This window comes from Trachurus japonicus, chromosome 5 (genome assembly GCF_045865225.1).
Source record: "Trachurus japonicus isolate A0001 chromosome 5, Traja_1.0".
Classification (NCBI taxonomy): domain Eukaryota; kingdom Metazoa; phylum Chordata; class Actinopteri; order Carangiformes; family Carangidae; genus Trachurus; species Trachurus japonicus.
Genome location: NC_140911.1, coordinates 1,051,607 through 1,067,656, shown reverse-complemented (window position 1 = coordinate 1,067,656; position 16,050 = coordinate 1,051,607). Strand labels below are relative to the sequence as shown.

General features: G+C 44.7%; 1 protein-coding gene across 1 annotated transcript in view; it reads left to right on the top strand.

Moving 5' to 3' along the window:
- Positions 1-15,762, top strand: part of LOC146986732 (potassium voltage-gated channel subfamily B member 1-like) — a 46,363-nt gene extending 30,601 nt beyond the window's left edge. Inside the window, exons 2-5 of the mRNA XM_085775513.1 lie at positions 10,228-11,082; positions 11,964-12,530; positions 13,977-14,273; positions 15,547-15,762. Of these exons, the coding sequence (XP_085631639.1) occupies positions 10,228-11,082; positions 11,964-12,530; positions 13,977-14,273; positions 15,547-15,762 (1,935 nt within the window). The remainder of the gene's footprint in view (positions 1-10,227; positions 11,083-11,963; positions 12,531-13,976; positions 14,274-15,546) is intronic.
- The last annotated feature ends 288 nt before the right edge of the window (positions 15,763-16,050 follow it).

Genomic DNA, 16,050 nt, shown 5'->3' with positions numbered 1-16,050 from the left:
CAATACACAACTACACACACAACACACAACTACAACACACAACTACAACACACAACTACACACAAAACTCTTTATAGATTATCAATATTATGTTTTTATGTTGTAACGTTCAGTGTTTAAAGTCCTGTTTTCCTTCTGGGTCAAATTGATCCAATCTGTTCCCTTCCTTTCTTCCTTCCTTCCTTCCTTCCTTCCTTCCTTCCTTCCTTCCTTCCTTCCTTCCTTCCTTCCTTCCTTCCTTCCTTCCATAATCCTTTTTCCCTTCCTTCTTTCCTTCCTCTTTTTATCAAATTGACCTGATTTGTTCCCTCCCTCCTTCTTTCCTTCCTTTTTCCCTTCTTCTTCCTCCCTTGAACGAATCTGTTCCCTCCCTCCATCTTTCTTTCCTTCCTTTTTTCCCTTCCTTCTTTCCACAATCCTCCCTTTGTCCTTCCTTCCTTCCTTCCCCCCTTCCTTCCTTCCTTCCTTCCTTCCTTCCTTCCTTCCTTCCTTCCTTCCTTCCTTCCTTCCTTCCCTTCGTCCTTACTTCCTCCTTCCTTTTTGACCCAATTGACCCAATCTGTTCCCTCCCTCCATCTATCTTTCCTTCCTTTTTCCCTTCCTTCTTTCCTCCCATCTTTCCCTTTGTCCGTCCTCCCTTCCTTCCTTCCTTCCTTCCTTCTTTCCTTCCTTCTTTCCTTCCTTCCTTCCTTCCTTCCTTCCTTCCTTCCTTCCTTCCTTCCTTCCTTCCTTCCTTCCTTCCTTCCTTCCTTCCTTTCGTCCTTCCTTCCTAGACCCAGGAGGAAAACAGGAGGGTTAAAGTCCTGCATCGTCTCATGATGTAAACACACACGTTGTATTCAATAGGTTCAGATAGAGACACACACACACACACACACACACACACACACACACACACACACACACACAGACACACACACACACACACACACACACACCACCTTCCCAAGGTGAGAGGACGGTGTTCAGTCATCCATCTCCTCGGGGCGGAGACGTGGGACAGAGGAGGTTGTGTGAAGGAGAGGACGAGGACACATCTGTCAGTGTGGGACTTAAAGGGACAGTTCAACATTTAGTCAGACCCTCCTTAGTGTAACATTATGTAACATTACGACACGTGAAGCAAATAACTCTGAACTACTTTCTCTTCTGAAATCCCTCCGCCCAGCAGCAGCCGTGTCTGGAATGTAAAGAAAAAGAAAAAGAAAAGGAAAAACAGTCCGAGTTAAAGGGCCGAGACCCGACCGTCGCCCGGCAACGGGAGCCTCGAGCCGCTGCTACGAGATTCAGAGCTGACTACTGTCACTCACTTAATGCAGCAGCATACACACGTTACACATTAACAAACAAGATCGTGGAAGTGCCTTGATGACATCAGTCAAGTTTCAGTCAATATATTCAAGGTTTATTCAATATATTCAAGGTTCATTCAATATATTCAGAGTTTCATTCAATATATTCAGAGTTTCATTCAATATATTCAAGGTTCATTCAATATATTCAGAGTTTCATTCAATATATTCAGAGTTTCATTCAATATATTCAAGGTTCATTCAATATATTCAGAGTTTCATTCAATATATTCAGAGTTTTATTCAATATAAAGGTTCATTCAATATATTCAAGGTTCATTCAATTAATTTCCCTCTAAAACAACTCTGTCTCTAATGTTACATGATTACCTCATAGCGTGGTGAATGTGCAGGTCACAACTTGTCCACCAGAGCAATGTAAAGTTGTTGGATTGTGTATTTAATTAGTTTGATGAGGGACAGGGGACCTGTACCGTTCACCTCCATTGTGTTCACTGAGCAGCTCACGTCTCTGCTCCGCCCATCTCAAAACAACATGCACCGATAAATAAAGGTGATGAACCTACTGCTGTGACTATAGGGATTATTATGGTGAGAGGAGGATCAGAATAAATGTTGAACTGTCCCTTTAAAGCTCAGAGCTCGGCCTCTAGATGCCTCGTTACTCTAACGAGCTGCTTCCTGTCAAACTGTTTCAAAACCACTGAACTTTATTTCAAACCCTGGTGGAGACACTTTACAAGATCTGTGATGTCACTCATCTTCACGAGGAGGAACAACAACAACAACAACAACAACAACAACACGATAAACGCTGTACATCCCATAATGAGATTGAAACACAGATGAAAGTTTTCCCTCCGTCTGTCTTTTTGAACGTTTGTGATTCATCTTCAGTGATGGTGATGGTGATGATGAGGAGGAGGAGGAGGAGGAGGAAGGACGTACACCACAAAGTGCTGGTTAATTGTTCTTTATGAATCCTAAAGCCTGAGAGGAGTGTGTGTGTGTGTGTGTGTGTGTGTGTGTGTGTGTGTGTGTGTGTGTGTGTGTGTGTGTGTGTGTGTGTGTTGAAGTGTTCCTGTAAGGAGCTGAGAGTCGTTCCGTCTCTGGAAGTTTCCATGACTGAGACTCTGGGGATGAAGAGCGAGCGAGTAACTGCTGGTCCATTTAGTGGAGAGGAAGAAACACTGTGTTTACTGCAGCGAGTCGTAAAACACAACAACACACTGTGAAAGTCACTGTAACGGCCGTCAACTTCCGACCCGTGACCTCATACCAGATCGAACTGGTACGACTTCACAGGTCGGAAAAACATCCATCCGAGTTACGGGAACGCACCGTTACTTCCTGTGCGCCAGCGTGGGAATGTCGCCCAAGACACCAAATACAAGAAGAAACAAAAACAGAAAAATACGGCGAGGCGTTAGAGGAGCTGAACGGCTTCATCAGCGTTGTGTCATCTCCTGTTGTAGCAGCTTGGCTGAAACGGAGATTTACAGACACGTAGAAGTTACGCACTATAGCTTTAATAAAGAGACGTTTTAACAGCGCTACAGCGACTTTTAGCTGCTTTACTGCTAGCGCTTTTGGTTTCATTTTTTCATTTATTGTTTATTTGATGAGGACAATGCACATTACGTCATGTAAATATACCGGATTTAGCTAGGAGCTCATTTCCATAACATACCGCTACGCCTGCTGTAAAATGGAGCATGCACAGAAGCGTTCCGATTGGGCACTGACAGTAATCCATCCCATAAACACAGCTCATGGTGACGAAGGAAAACCCAGTTACCTCAAGACCAACCAGAACGACCACACACACACACACACCTGCAGCACAGCAACGCTTCAGGACCAGATGAAATATTCACAGCTGCCTCCGGCCTGTGTGTGTGTCTGTGTGTGTGTGTGTGTGTGTGTGTGTGTGTGTGTGTGTGTGTGTGTGTGTCTGTGTGTGTGTCTGTGTGTGCAGTGTTTCAGTTGTTTCAAACAGGAAGTGAGGTGTGTTGTTCCCGTGACCTCAGAGGTGACACAGCTAACACACACACACACACAGACACTCTCTGTGCTCTATCAGCTCCATCTCTGTCTCTGTGTGTGTGAACCAGAACGTGGACGGAGGTGAACCGGGTCAAACCTCGACCGTAATCCATCCACTTCACCTATCGGCTCAGGTTCAGCTCCGTCCGCTGGTGTAGAGCCGCTTCTCTGGTCTGGTTCTGTAGTGGTACATTTGAATCTTCCTTTGTTTTAATGACCTGAGACGTCTCCACCCCCTGCTTTCCCTCTAAGGTATCAGATCTCCCCTTGTTTACTATAGTCCAGTAATTTTAGGCCAAAAAAGGGGTCAACGTTAAACAAACTGCAACAGAAGCAAACTCAACTGATTTTGTATCCTCAACATGTCCTGAGTGAGGGAAAAAAAGCCCCGAAGAATCCCATTAGGGGAAAGTTTAGAAAAAGACCCAAACATATACCATTTATACGCATATAAAAAAAAATCTCACGTATATAGGGTAAAATTTTTAACCTTTAGATATCTCCATGAAAATTACTGAGTTGATTACTTACATTAAGACAAACAAAAAATGTATTACAAGTTTTTTGAAATTCTTTGTTAACATGAGCAAATTTGCATAAATTTGCATAAATTCCACCGTTTTGACGGCACATGTATATATGAAGTTGCTGTGGTGGTACCGGCATGAAAACTGGAATGAGTTGACTCCATCGGTCAACCAACAAGTTGACCACTTTAAATTTCAAGATGACTGCAATTTTTCAAGACAGCCACATCCTTAGTAGAGCAGGTATGGCATGAGCCAACAGTGCATAATCCAATTACGTATGGCTAATTTGCATACATACAACACCTGATCTAAACATTGAGTAGAGCAGGTGAAATGTCTTGTTCAATCTTGTTAACATATAATATGTTAACAAGATTGAACAAGACATTTTTTAACTGTAATATGATATTACAGTTAAAAAAGGAATGGAACCAATTTAGGCCCATGAGCATTAATAGAGACGGAGCATATCATACCTGCTCTACTAAGGATGTGGCTGTCTTGAAAAATTGCAGTCATCTTGAAATTTAAAGTGGTTTCTTGTCGGTTGACCGATGGAGTCAACTCATTCCCATTCCCAAAACGGTGGAATTTATGCAAATTTATGCAAATTTGCTCATGTTAACAAAGAATTTCAAAAAACTTGTAATACATTTTTTGTTTGTCTTAATGTAAGTAATCAACTCAGTAATTTTCATGGAGATATCTAAAGGTTAAAAATTTTACCCTATACACGTGAATTTTTTTTTTATATGCGTATAAATGGGATATGTTTGGGTGTTTTTCTAAACTTTCCCCTAATGGGATTCTTCTGGGCTTTTTTTCCCTCACTCAGGACATGTTGAGGATACAAAATCAGTTGAGTTTGCTTCTGTTGCAATTTGTTTAACCTTTTCTCATAAAATGACTGGACTACTACCCATTTGTGTATTTTAATGTCTAAACCTTGTAATTGCAAGTCAAGTAGTTTATTTGTCCCAACTTGGGCAATTTGGTTGCAGTCTAGGTGTTAAAAACATACATTCCAACACATACATACAACACCTCAATAGATATCTAAAAACAAACACAATAATTCAACAAAAGGCAAATTTCAGGTTAAGTGCAACCACATAGATCCCCAACATCAGCATCAACAACTTCATCATCGTCGTCAATATCAAACTCATCGTCACTGCATTCCAAGTGTCAGAGACACCCGACCTCTCACTTTCTCATGATATACTCAAACCCTTTTGTATTTTAAATTGCGTTGATTAGACCTCTTAAATTAATCACACTCCAGGATGTCGGTGCCGATACCTGTGAAAGACTAGAGTGTGAAAAGACATCCTGAGTCGGGGGCCGACCCCACAGCAGACAAAGATGTAAACACACCCGCGGGGTGGGCTTTTCCTCACGTATAAATGTTCAGATTTCCTGATGTTCAGGGTCTTTCTTCATTTTGAACCGCTCGCATGTTGACTGACCTTTCCTAAAATCATGTCGGCCGGCCAAGTCTCTGTTTCATTATTCACCAACAGCAAACAGCTAAACATTTCCATGACAGTTCAGACCTGGTTCAGACCCGGTTCAGGTCTGGTTCTGGTCCAGTGGTTCAGGTCTGGTGGTTCAGGTCCAGTGGTTCAGGTCCAGTGGTTCTGGTCTGGTTCAGGTCTAGTGGTTCTGGTCTGGTTCAGGTCTAGTGGTTCTGGTCTGGTTCAGGTCCAGTGGTTCTGGTCTGGTGGTTCTGGTTCAGGTCAGTGTGTCAGGCTCCATTAGTCCTGATCCGGTGAGCCTGGCCCAGTTTCCAGCAGCAGCTGAGTCACTGCTCAGTGTGACGTCCTCTAACTCTCTAACTCTCTAACTCTCTCTGACGACTGTGACGACTGTGACGACTGTGACGACTCCTCTGGTGGAAACTCTGAGTCTCCTATTAATGGTTCTGTTGACATTAGTTGTTTAATGAAGTTGTTGCAGTGACCGACTGGCACCAGGAAGAGGCCCTGGCATGAACTGACAGAGAGAAGCCACATTACACAAACACTGTATATATATTCAATATACTGTATATTATGGCATGCCATTAATATTTGAATATATGGAATGAACCTTGAATATATTGAATGAAACTTGACTGACGTCAATATTCAAAGGTTCACTCAATATATTCAAGGTTCATTAAATATATTCAGAGTTTCATTCAATATTTTCAGAGGTTCATTCAATATATTAAAGGTTCATTCCATATATTCAGAGTTTCCTTCAATATATTAAAGGTTCATTCCATATATTCAAAGGTTCATTCAATATATTCAGAGTTTCATTCCATATATTCAAATATTAATTCCCTGAACGCCATGCCATAGTATACATATATATATACCTCAAGGAAAACAGGTTGGGAACCACTGGTTTAATTGACTCAGAGACAAACTTTCAGCTGCTGGAGCTGAAGTGCAGCAGAGTCTCTGTCTGTCTAAAGGCCGCGGCAGCAGCAGAGGCAGATTAATTAAAGTTTCCAGCAGCTGACTGTACCGGGGAATAATCCCGGCCCGCTCTGGCCCGGGACACGGCTTCACTGTGACCTTGTGTTGGATTTGACACTGACTCTGGTACAGGAATAATAGGCGTGGTGGCACACACACACACACACACACACACCTGCAGAGCCACACCTGTTAATCCAGCAGCGCTGTGAGCAGACCCTATTGTCCTCAGCAGATTAACTCATTAGCAGGCGGCTCAGAGCCTCCGAGGAGAGTCCGGCTCTGCAGCAGTAAAACAACCAGCACGCTGTCATTCTCCTGCTGCCGCGGCTCTGAAGGACTGGAGCTCCGTGAGCAGAGAGTAGCAGCGGTTTAAAAGTATATCCGTAACACTTTACTTGAATAGGTATTCATAAGATTGACATAACAGCTGTCATAAACATCAATGAATACTTCTGACAGCTGTCGTTAAGTGTCATTCGGTAAGTTATGTCACTTTTGATGCAAAGTTGACATTATTTGAGATGTTTTTGTTCTGACAACTTGACATAAAGACAATTTAAACTGTCATAGCAGAACTAATTGTTAAACTTTAACAATTATGTCAAGTTCTCATAACAAGGACATCTCAAACAATGCCAACTTTGCATAAAAAGTGACATAACTTACCGAATGACACTCAACGACAGCTGTCATAAGTATTCATTGATGTTTATGACAGTGTTATGTCAATCTTATGAATACCTATTCAAGTAAAGTTTTACCAATATATCAATACAATCTGAACTCTCTCTCTCTCTCTGTAATTCAAACATCAAGACCCAGAGAGACTGGAAAAAAAACAAAAACATCTGCCCCAGAGATCATATTAGCTCTGACCCTGTTTCTTCTGAAATGCTGACATGACATTTCACAAACACTCATGGAGGAAGTTGCCAGAAAAAAAAGTGAAATGGGCCGTGAATATCTTCAGGAAATGTCATCATCATCACTACAGTCGGGATTTTTCCACCGTTTCTCCAACACACACGACTGAAACAGAAAAGAGTTCGACACGGAGATGAAGTTCCTCATGGGACTGATGCTGTTACAGCTCTGAACCGGTTCCTCTGCTGCCTCGTTCCCTGTCACCCGATCCAAACAGGAAAAACTACTTCCTCTAATGTGTTGAGTCATGACAGCAATAATTATAAAGATATTCTGTTCTAATCTGTTCTATAAACATCAAAGTTTTGCAGATTATTCCATGAAGATTAAAAGATGAAGGTGTAAATAATCTGAAGTTTTATAAATTTTGATTTAAAGCAGATATCAGTGGAATGTTTTTGTTAATATAAGTCCTAAATAGTCCTATTTTCCGTCAGCAATCACTTACATGAAGTATTTCAGCCTAAACACGAGTCTCTCCGTCACTCTGCTCTGCTGTAACCCGAGGAGAAAATTTTCCTTGTGGGATACAAGTGTTATCCAATGAGGGGAGAGAACGGCATGAAGGGCTGTGTGTGCAGCCAAGGGATGCGCGTGAATGTGGTGACGTAGCACGAGGACCAATTGATGCCTGACAAGGGCGGGGGCTGCTAACTCATGGTGCGTTCAAGGAAACTCGTACTTTGTGTTTTTCCTTCCTGTGAAGTCATACCAGTTCGATCTGGTACGAGTTCACGGGTCAGAAGTTACGAGTGGCCGTTATAGGGAACTTTCACAGACAACAGGACGGTAAAAACACGAGCTACGGGTTACCTGGAACGCTACCAAGTCGTAGTTGTGACTTGAAGCTGTAACTTACGGTTTCAAAAGCCTGCCTTGAACACAGCATTAGCCGAAACGGCCGTGCCACTGATATCTGCTTTAAGCTAAGTAGCTGACATTAGTTAAGTTTCAGTTTATTTGTCCTTTCCAGGAAACAAGTTGTGTTCATTGCTACTTTTTGGTTTGTTTGTTTTTCTTGTTATTATTATTTTATGTTTCTTCATCTTTAATTCTCTGAAACAGTGTAGCGTTGGAGTTAATGCTTGGTATCTCAGCTAATGTAATTATAACTATAAAAAGGAGCAGGTATCGTAAGTTTGTCTTCATCCTGCTCCTTTCCATTTACGGTGTTATGTATATAATTATGTAATGTGTGTAAACAATGAATGGAATAAATAGATATGAAAATGAAATTAAATAAAATCATCATTTTCACATTCTCCTCGTGACCCATTCCTACAACACTAAAAACATGAATACACGGCACAGACCATTGATACAGAACAGAACAGACGCTGTGGGAACACATTTCCACCCACACAGTCATTCAAGTACATTCATACCCATCATCAGCGTCTCTTTAATCTTTTGTTTAGTTGGGTTATTGCGGTGGGGATGAAGCTTTTACTGAACCTGACCTTTTTCCAGGCGAGCGGCTGTTAGTTTTATTCGTTTTATTAGTTTACTAACACCGGGACTCAGGGACGACAGGAACATGACGGCACTCAGCAGCAGCAGCAGCAGCCGGGGTTTACAGAGAGACACAACATGACAGACGCTCAACAACCTACGAACATCCAGGGAACAAACCTGCCTATGCATTGAGGCAAAGGCTCCTCCTAGTCTCAATCTGGTCTGATGAGACAGGTTAAGGTTACGGTTAGGCTGTGGCTTCCAGAATTATATTAAAAAGCGACTGTGGAAGAAAATATTCATTTGGTGTAGTGGAGAGATGAAAACCCTACATCTAAGAGTGTCTCTGACTCCACGCCCCACTGGTTTACCCTATTGATCTTGTGTCCCTTAAACAATGTCTTTCACTTGTATTACAGTTCTACCTTCTCGTCTAGGTCTTTGTTTCTCTGATACATTTTCTTTTCCTCTACATCTTGATAATTCAGTTGTATGTCTCATGTGGATTCAGTCCTGTATGGCCACCAGAACCTTGAGATGCAAATGTCTTTGTTTCCCATGTGACCCCCCCTCTTTCTTCAACTGTATATCTGTTCCCTTGCCCTTCATTCTGGGTCAAACAAATGGTGCGATGCAAAGACGAGATGTAGTTTGTCTCTGTTTATATGAATGGTTTGTTTACTATCGTCACGTCCGCCCCGCCCACACACTGCGCTGATTCGCTAGGGCACCGCCAATCAGAATGGTCATAGCCAGCACACAGCCAATCAGAGTATCCGACGGCTCTAATCCTCGAATCGGGCCCGAAGGCGCCCAATGGCTTCTGCGCATTCCCAATGGAGCCGGTGTGTTCCAGACTTTACAGTTCAGTTCTTAGAGTCCTTGACCTAGAACCTAATAAACCTCTAATCTAGTCGTTGACGTCCAAACGTCTTCAAACATCAGGCAGTCTGATACTGTTTGAACAGACCATCTCGTATTTTCACACATAAATCTTTGCAGCTTTGTGTGTAATTTCTGTGAGTCTGTTCCTGTTGAAGAAGCAGCGTTAGCGTTGTGTGTGTTTGTGTTAGACTTGTAGTTCTTGAGACACTTTTTTGTGGTCTCGGTCTTGTCTCGGTCTCGGGTCTCTCGGTCTTGCAATGTCTCGGACTGGCAGAACGGTCTCGAAGGGATTTGTAGCCTACAATATCCAGACAGGCATGCTTTTTTTTTTGATTTCATTATTTATACGCCCCCTTCAAGTGGGACCAAAAATGCATTTTGTGACACAGACGCGTTGGCACTCGTCCTCTCGTGTTCTACAACTCATGCAGAATAGCAAAATATGGTGGAACTAGTTGGGGGTTTTTTGGTCTCGGTCTTGAGCTCAACTGGTCTTGGTCTTGGTAGTGTCTTGGTCTCAGTTCAGGCGGTCTTGACTACAAGTCTAGTTTGTGTGTTAGCCTATATACTGAACCTTTGTGTCCCGCTGTGTGTGTGTTGCAGATCCTGGCCATCATCTCCATCCTCTTCATCGTGCTATCCACCATCGCCTTGTCTCTGAACACGCTGCCGGACCTGCAGGACACGGACGAGTTTGGCCAGGCCACCGACAACCCGCAGCTGGCCCACGTTGAGGCCGTGTGCATCGCCTGGTTCACCATGGAGTACCTCCTCCGCTTCCTGTCCTCGCCCAACAAGTGGAAGTTCTTCAAAGGCCCCCTGAACGTCATCGACCTGCTGGCCATCCTGCCCTACTACGTCACCATCTTCCTGACCGAGTCCAACAAGAGCGTGCTGCAGTTCCAGAACGTGCGCCGCGTGGTGCAGATCTTCCGGATCATGCGTATCCTTCGCATCCTGAAGCTGGCGCGTCACTCCACCGGTCTCCAGTCTCTGGGCTTCACGCTGAAGCGGAGCTACAACGAGCTGGGCCTGCTCATCCTCTTCCTCGCCATGGGCATCATGATCTTCTCCAGCCTGGTGTTCTTCGCCGAGAAGGACGAGGAAGACACCAAGTTCAAGAGCATCCCGGCCTCCTTCTGGTGGGCCACCATCACCATGACGACCGTCGGCTACGGCGACATCTACCCCAAAACGCTGCTGGGGAAGATCGTGGGCGGGCTGTGCTGCATCGCCGGCGTGCTGGTGATCGCGCTGCCCATCCCCATCATCGTCAACAACTTCTCTGAGTTCTACAAGGAGCAGAAGCGGCAGGAGAAGGCCATCAAGCGCCGCGAGGCGTTGGAGCGCGCCAAGAGGAACGGCAGCATCGTCTCCATGAACATGAAGGACTCATTTGGCCGCAGCATGGAGCTCATGGACGTCATGGTGGACAAGGCCGGCGAGAAGAAGGAGAAGGTGTGTAACGCTTGTTTTTTTTGTGTTATTCTATCAACTACCGACAACATTTAAAAGTTAAAATTTCTCCCAAAATTGAAATAAAAATATTGTAATTTAGAGCTTTTATTGGCCGAAAATGACTAAACTAGTCTACATAACCAAAAATGTTGATATTTATTCCTAAACAACACAGCAAGAATATTTTAACTCAGGAAGAGTTTATAAATCAGTTTTTGTGGGATAATGTCAATGTTTAATCCAGCAGTGGTTTTATAATCTTCCTATAAAACCAGATGTGGTTCAGGTGATGACCTCATCAGTGTCTGATTAAAGGGACGAGGAGTTTCTATTTGGTTATAAAAAAGTCTCATATTAATGTGGATGAATCTACGCTACCCACACTTGTTAATGGGTCCATTTTAGATAAATATATCGTTTTGTCTCTATCGTTATTTTGTTATTTTAATTAATGGTGGAAATGCTGGGCGAGCCGACCAGTGTTTCCTTACTTTCCGTTTCCCGGATGCTGCTTGGCGAGTCATGGGAATAACGCCGCCGAATCGCCGTTTATGGTCGGAACTAAGACGGTATCTGATCGTCTTCCAACCTCTGACTTTAATTCTTGATGAATGAAAACATTCTTGGCAAAATGTCCATCTTGCGCCGGTCCAAGAATTTCACCGTGCGCGTGTAGCCTCATGGGAAATGTATTATGAAAACACTTTGCTTTCCAAAACTCCTCGTTGTCCCTTTAAGTAGAATGAGTTCTGTTTAAAAAAGAAAAGAAAAGAATGACTGTCATACATGTAGAGATGCTTTTAAGAAACATTTGTGAAAATGGTCTCGTTTTTTTCCAGAGCTGTAATAAATAATAAAGGTGTATTTTGCCTCTGTTCCAGGTGCACGACAACCACGTGTCTCCGTGTCTTCTGCCCAGAGGGACACCCAACCTGCGGCCGCGGCCGAGCCCCGGCAGCCCGGCGAGGATGCTCGAGTCGGGCGACCAGGACACGGCGAGGCCGCGCAGCAGCCCGCAGCACCTCAGCGCGCAGAGACTGGAGGAGATTTACAACAAGATGGCATCGCAGTCGCACGCCGCCGACCGCAACGGCACGGACAAGGTAGCGCCGCCTCAGTCCCGAGGGGCAGGGCCGAGAGCGGAGTTCGAGATGGGGAACGTTGTTGTGTCCTCGTCCGTTGCCGTGGAGACCGTGACGGACATGAGGAGCATGTCCAGTGTCGACAGCTTCCTCAGCTGCGCCGCCGACTTCCCCGACGGCGCCCGCTTCACCCACAGCCCCCCCACCAACGTGACGGGCAGAGTCAGCACCAACCCCAGTCTGGCGCCGACGCTGGAGAACGAGCACGAAGGATCGCAGGACGCCAACCAGGACGCCGGGCTGCACGCCGCCGCCAGCCCCCGCTTCGGCGCCCACAACAACCCGCTCAGGAGCCGCTCACTCAAGGTCAACTTCTGTTTTTTTGTGATCAAATGTTTTTATTTATATTTTAGTAGGGGTGGGCATTGCTAGAGCGCTGTGAAAGAGAGTAAGGACAGCATTGGTCCAATGGCAGCGCCTCCTGGTGGAGGAATATGGGTTTTGCAAAAGCGCCCAAGAACTGACATCTCTGCATTGTTGGTGAATGAGCAGTGTGGTGTTTTCAATAATTTAAGGACATTTATAGATCACCCACGTTAATAGCATCATTGAGGATCCTTTACAGATAAACATTAACACATAGGCCAGTAAAAAAAACCAAAAAAAAAACCAGTTGTCTACATGAATGTTTCAATCTACATTCTGTAATAAACAAATTATAAGTATAATTTGATATGACCAAGACACCTAAAAACAAAAACACGGCCGTTTTCATCAATTTAGCAGCAAGTGGGAAACACACATACATTGGAGTGAATGAGTTTTCTGGGCGCTTTTGCAATACCCATATCCTGCCACTAGGGGGGCAAAACCCTTACCACGGGAGTCAATGGTGGTGTCCTTACTCTCTTTACCAGTGCTCTAGGTATTGCCAAGGACCTCACGATACGATACGCATCACGATACTTGAGTCATGATACGATATGATATTGCGATATCCAAATTTTGCGATATATTGCGATATTCTACATAGTTCACTGAAAAATGTAAAAGGCATTATGCATCTTCAAATCCGAGTTGTATGTACATTAGGGGTGGGCAAAAATATCGATACGGCAATATATTGCGATATTTTGTATCGCAATACGATATCGATATTCAAAATTTGAATGTCGATATATCGATTTTTTTCAAATAATAAATCATGTTTCAGACGTAAATCCAGTACAACTTCTGCACCTCTGCTCCGTGAGGTGTCACTGTACTGCTGCCTCAGACAGTGTGTTGTTCATGCAAACATGTTGTTGTAACTTGCGCTTGTATAGTTACAATAACATGGCATGGATAATTTGAATTACATTGTTTTGACTCAGTTTGTCCCATGAATTATCACTATCATCTGATGTACATACAACTCGGATTTTAAGATGCATAATGCCTTTTACATTTTTCAGTGAACTATGTAGAATATTGCAATATATATCGCAAAATTTAGATATCGGAATATCATATCGTATTGTGATGCGTATCGTATCGTGAGGTCCTTGGCAATGCCCACCCCTAATTGCCAAGGAACCCACGATACGATACGCATCACCTTCCTTCTTTCCTTCCTTCCTTCCTTTTTGACCCAATTCTATCTTTCCTTTGTTTCCCCTTCCTTCCTTCCTTCCTTCCTTCTTTCCCTTCATCCTTCCTTCCTTCCTTCCTTCTCTTCATCTTTCCTTCCTTCCTTCCTTCCTTGACCCAGGAGGACAACAGGAGTGTGTGCGGCGGTTTCCATCTTATTGCAATTATCTTTTTTTCTTCAAGGTCAACTTCAAGGACGACGGCGAGGACCCGGACCCAGACCCAGACCCGGGGGCCGCCGGCGTTCCGTCAGACGGATCGTCGGCGCTCCGGAGCCCCGAGGCGTCGGCGCTCCAGAGCCCAGAGGCGTCGGTGTACACGACGGCGAGCAGCAGAACGCCGCCGCCGCTTCCCGTCGCCACCAAGAGCCCCGACACCGTACTGAGCAACTTCACCTTCCACGACGCGTCCGTCAGCACGTTCATCGACGCCGACACCGACGAGGAGGAGCAGCAGCTGGACGCCACAGGTGGAGCCACGGTGTAATCTATTACTGTGTTGTGCAGCAACGTTGTGTAGCAGCGTTGTAATCTATTACTGTGTTGTGTAGTTCAACCCTCCTGTTGTCCAATCCTTCCTTTCTCCCTTCAGTCTTTCCACAATCCTTTTTCCCTTCCTTACCTTCGTCCTTACTGCTTCTTCCTTCCTCTTTTGATCCAGTTGACCTATGGCTAAGCCACGCCCCCAAACGCCATGAGCCAATCACAGTGCGCATAGCTAGCCCATACACTCGGACATTCTCTGCTTCCACGTCCATTGAAATGCATTGCAGTTAGTCAGTTTTCATTCGTTTTTATATGTTTTATCTTGACATTTTAAGTTTAAAATGGTCAGACGGTGTTCATGGGGTACATGCAACTCTGACACTAGGTATCCTGAGAGGCCACGGGGGGGATTTTTTTACCTTTTCCCAAGCCACATCTCAACCAAGAGAAGTTTCTGCTCTGGATAAAGTTATGCAGTAGACCACAACACCAACTAAACGTGGATAAACTTAACAAGGATGTCTACATCCGTTCTAAGTTAAGTCAACAACGTATTTGAGGCAACATATTGTCAGAGATGTTTAGATGTTAGCCAGTATCACAACTAAGCATAAAGCCCGCTAGCTTAATGCTAACGTATAATGTAAAACTCCATAGACAGGCTAACAGAAATTGGCCCGTCGCTATCGGCGTTTCGCGGCAACCGACAGCCATAGCAGTAAAGCTAAGTGAAGTTTTGGTGACTTCCAGATGATATTTAATCTTTCTGTCTCCAAAAACCATCAACTGTCTCCTGTGAAATGTCTCTACTGTGACAGCTGTTGCCATAGCAACTGTCACCGAATGTTGACTGTTTGTCCGAGTGAGTGGAGGGGGCGGGGCTTAGCCAGAGGTCAGTTGACCTGGTCTGTTCCCTCCCTCCATCTTTCTTTCCTTCCTTTTTCCCTTCCTTCTTCCTTCCTTTTTGACCTAATCTGTTCCCTTCCTCCATCTTTCTTTCTTTCCTTTTTCCCTTCCTTCTTTCTCTTCTTCCTTCTATATCCTTCTTTCTTCTTCCTCCCTTGAACAAATCTGTTCCCTCCCTCCATCTTTCTTTCCTTCCTTTTTCCCTTCCTTCTTTCTACAATCCTTTTTCCCTCCCTTAGGACAACAGGAAGGTTAATCACCATCGGACAAACAGGTTTCCATGTTGTGTGATGAGTTTTTATGGCGAGTGGAATCACACTGCTTCTTAACTCTGTTACACAGGCGTCGTCGCCGCCGCCCAGAGGCTGCTGCTGCAGAGCGACGGTCCCAGGTTCGATCCCCGGTTCGACCGCCAGCAGCAGGACGCCAACCACACGGAGGCGTCGCCGCCGCCGCAGAGGAAGCTGGGAAACAGCACGATGCTGCTCCCGTCGCCGCCGCCGCTGGACGGGCAGGAAAACCACGTGGCGCCGGAGCTGCAGCCGCTTCAGGGAGAACACAGCCACTCCAACGCTTAGCGCCACGGCAACGGGAAACCGGAGCAAACCGGCCGGAGTTCGGGAGAGACGCAGCGACACACAGGGAACTTCCCAGGAAGATGAAACTGTTCACATCTAGTTCCCGTCAGGATCAAGTCAGCTTTTGTGGAGCGTTGGGAAAGACGTGTGAGTCCTCTGCTCTCCACCGTCTTCTGACTCGTTAATGACTCAGCAGAGAGACACGAGACACGACGAACGAACGCCCCGACCGGTCGTTTTTACTATTTCTACATTTAGTTTTTTCCCAGATTGTGATTGAAAAAAAAA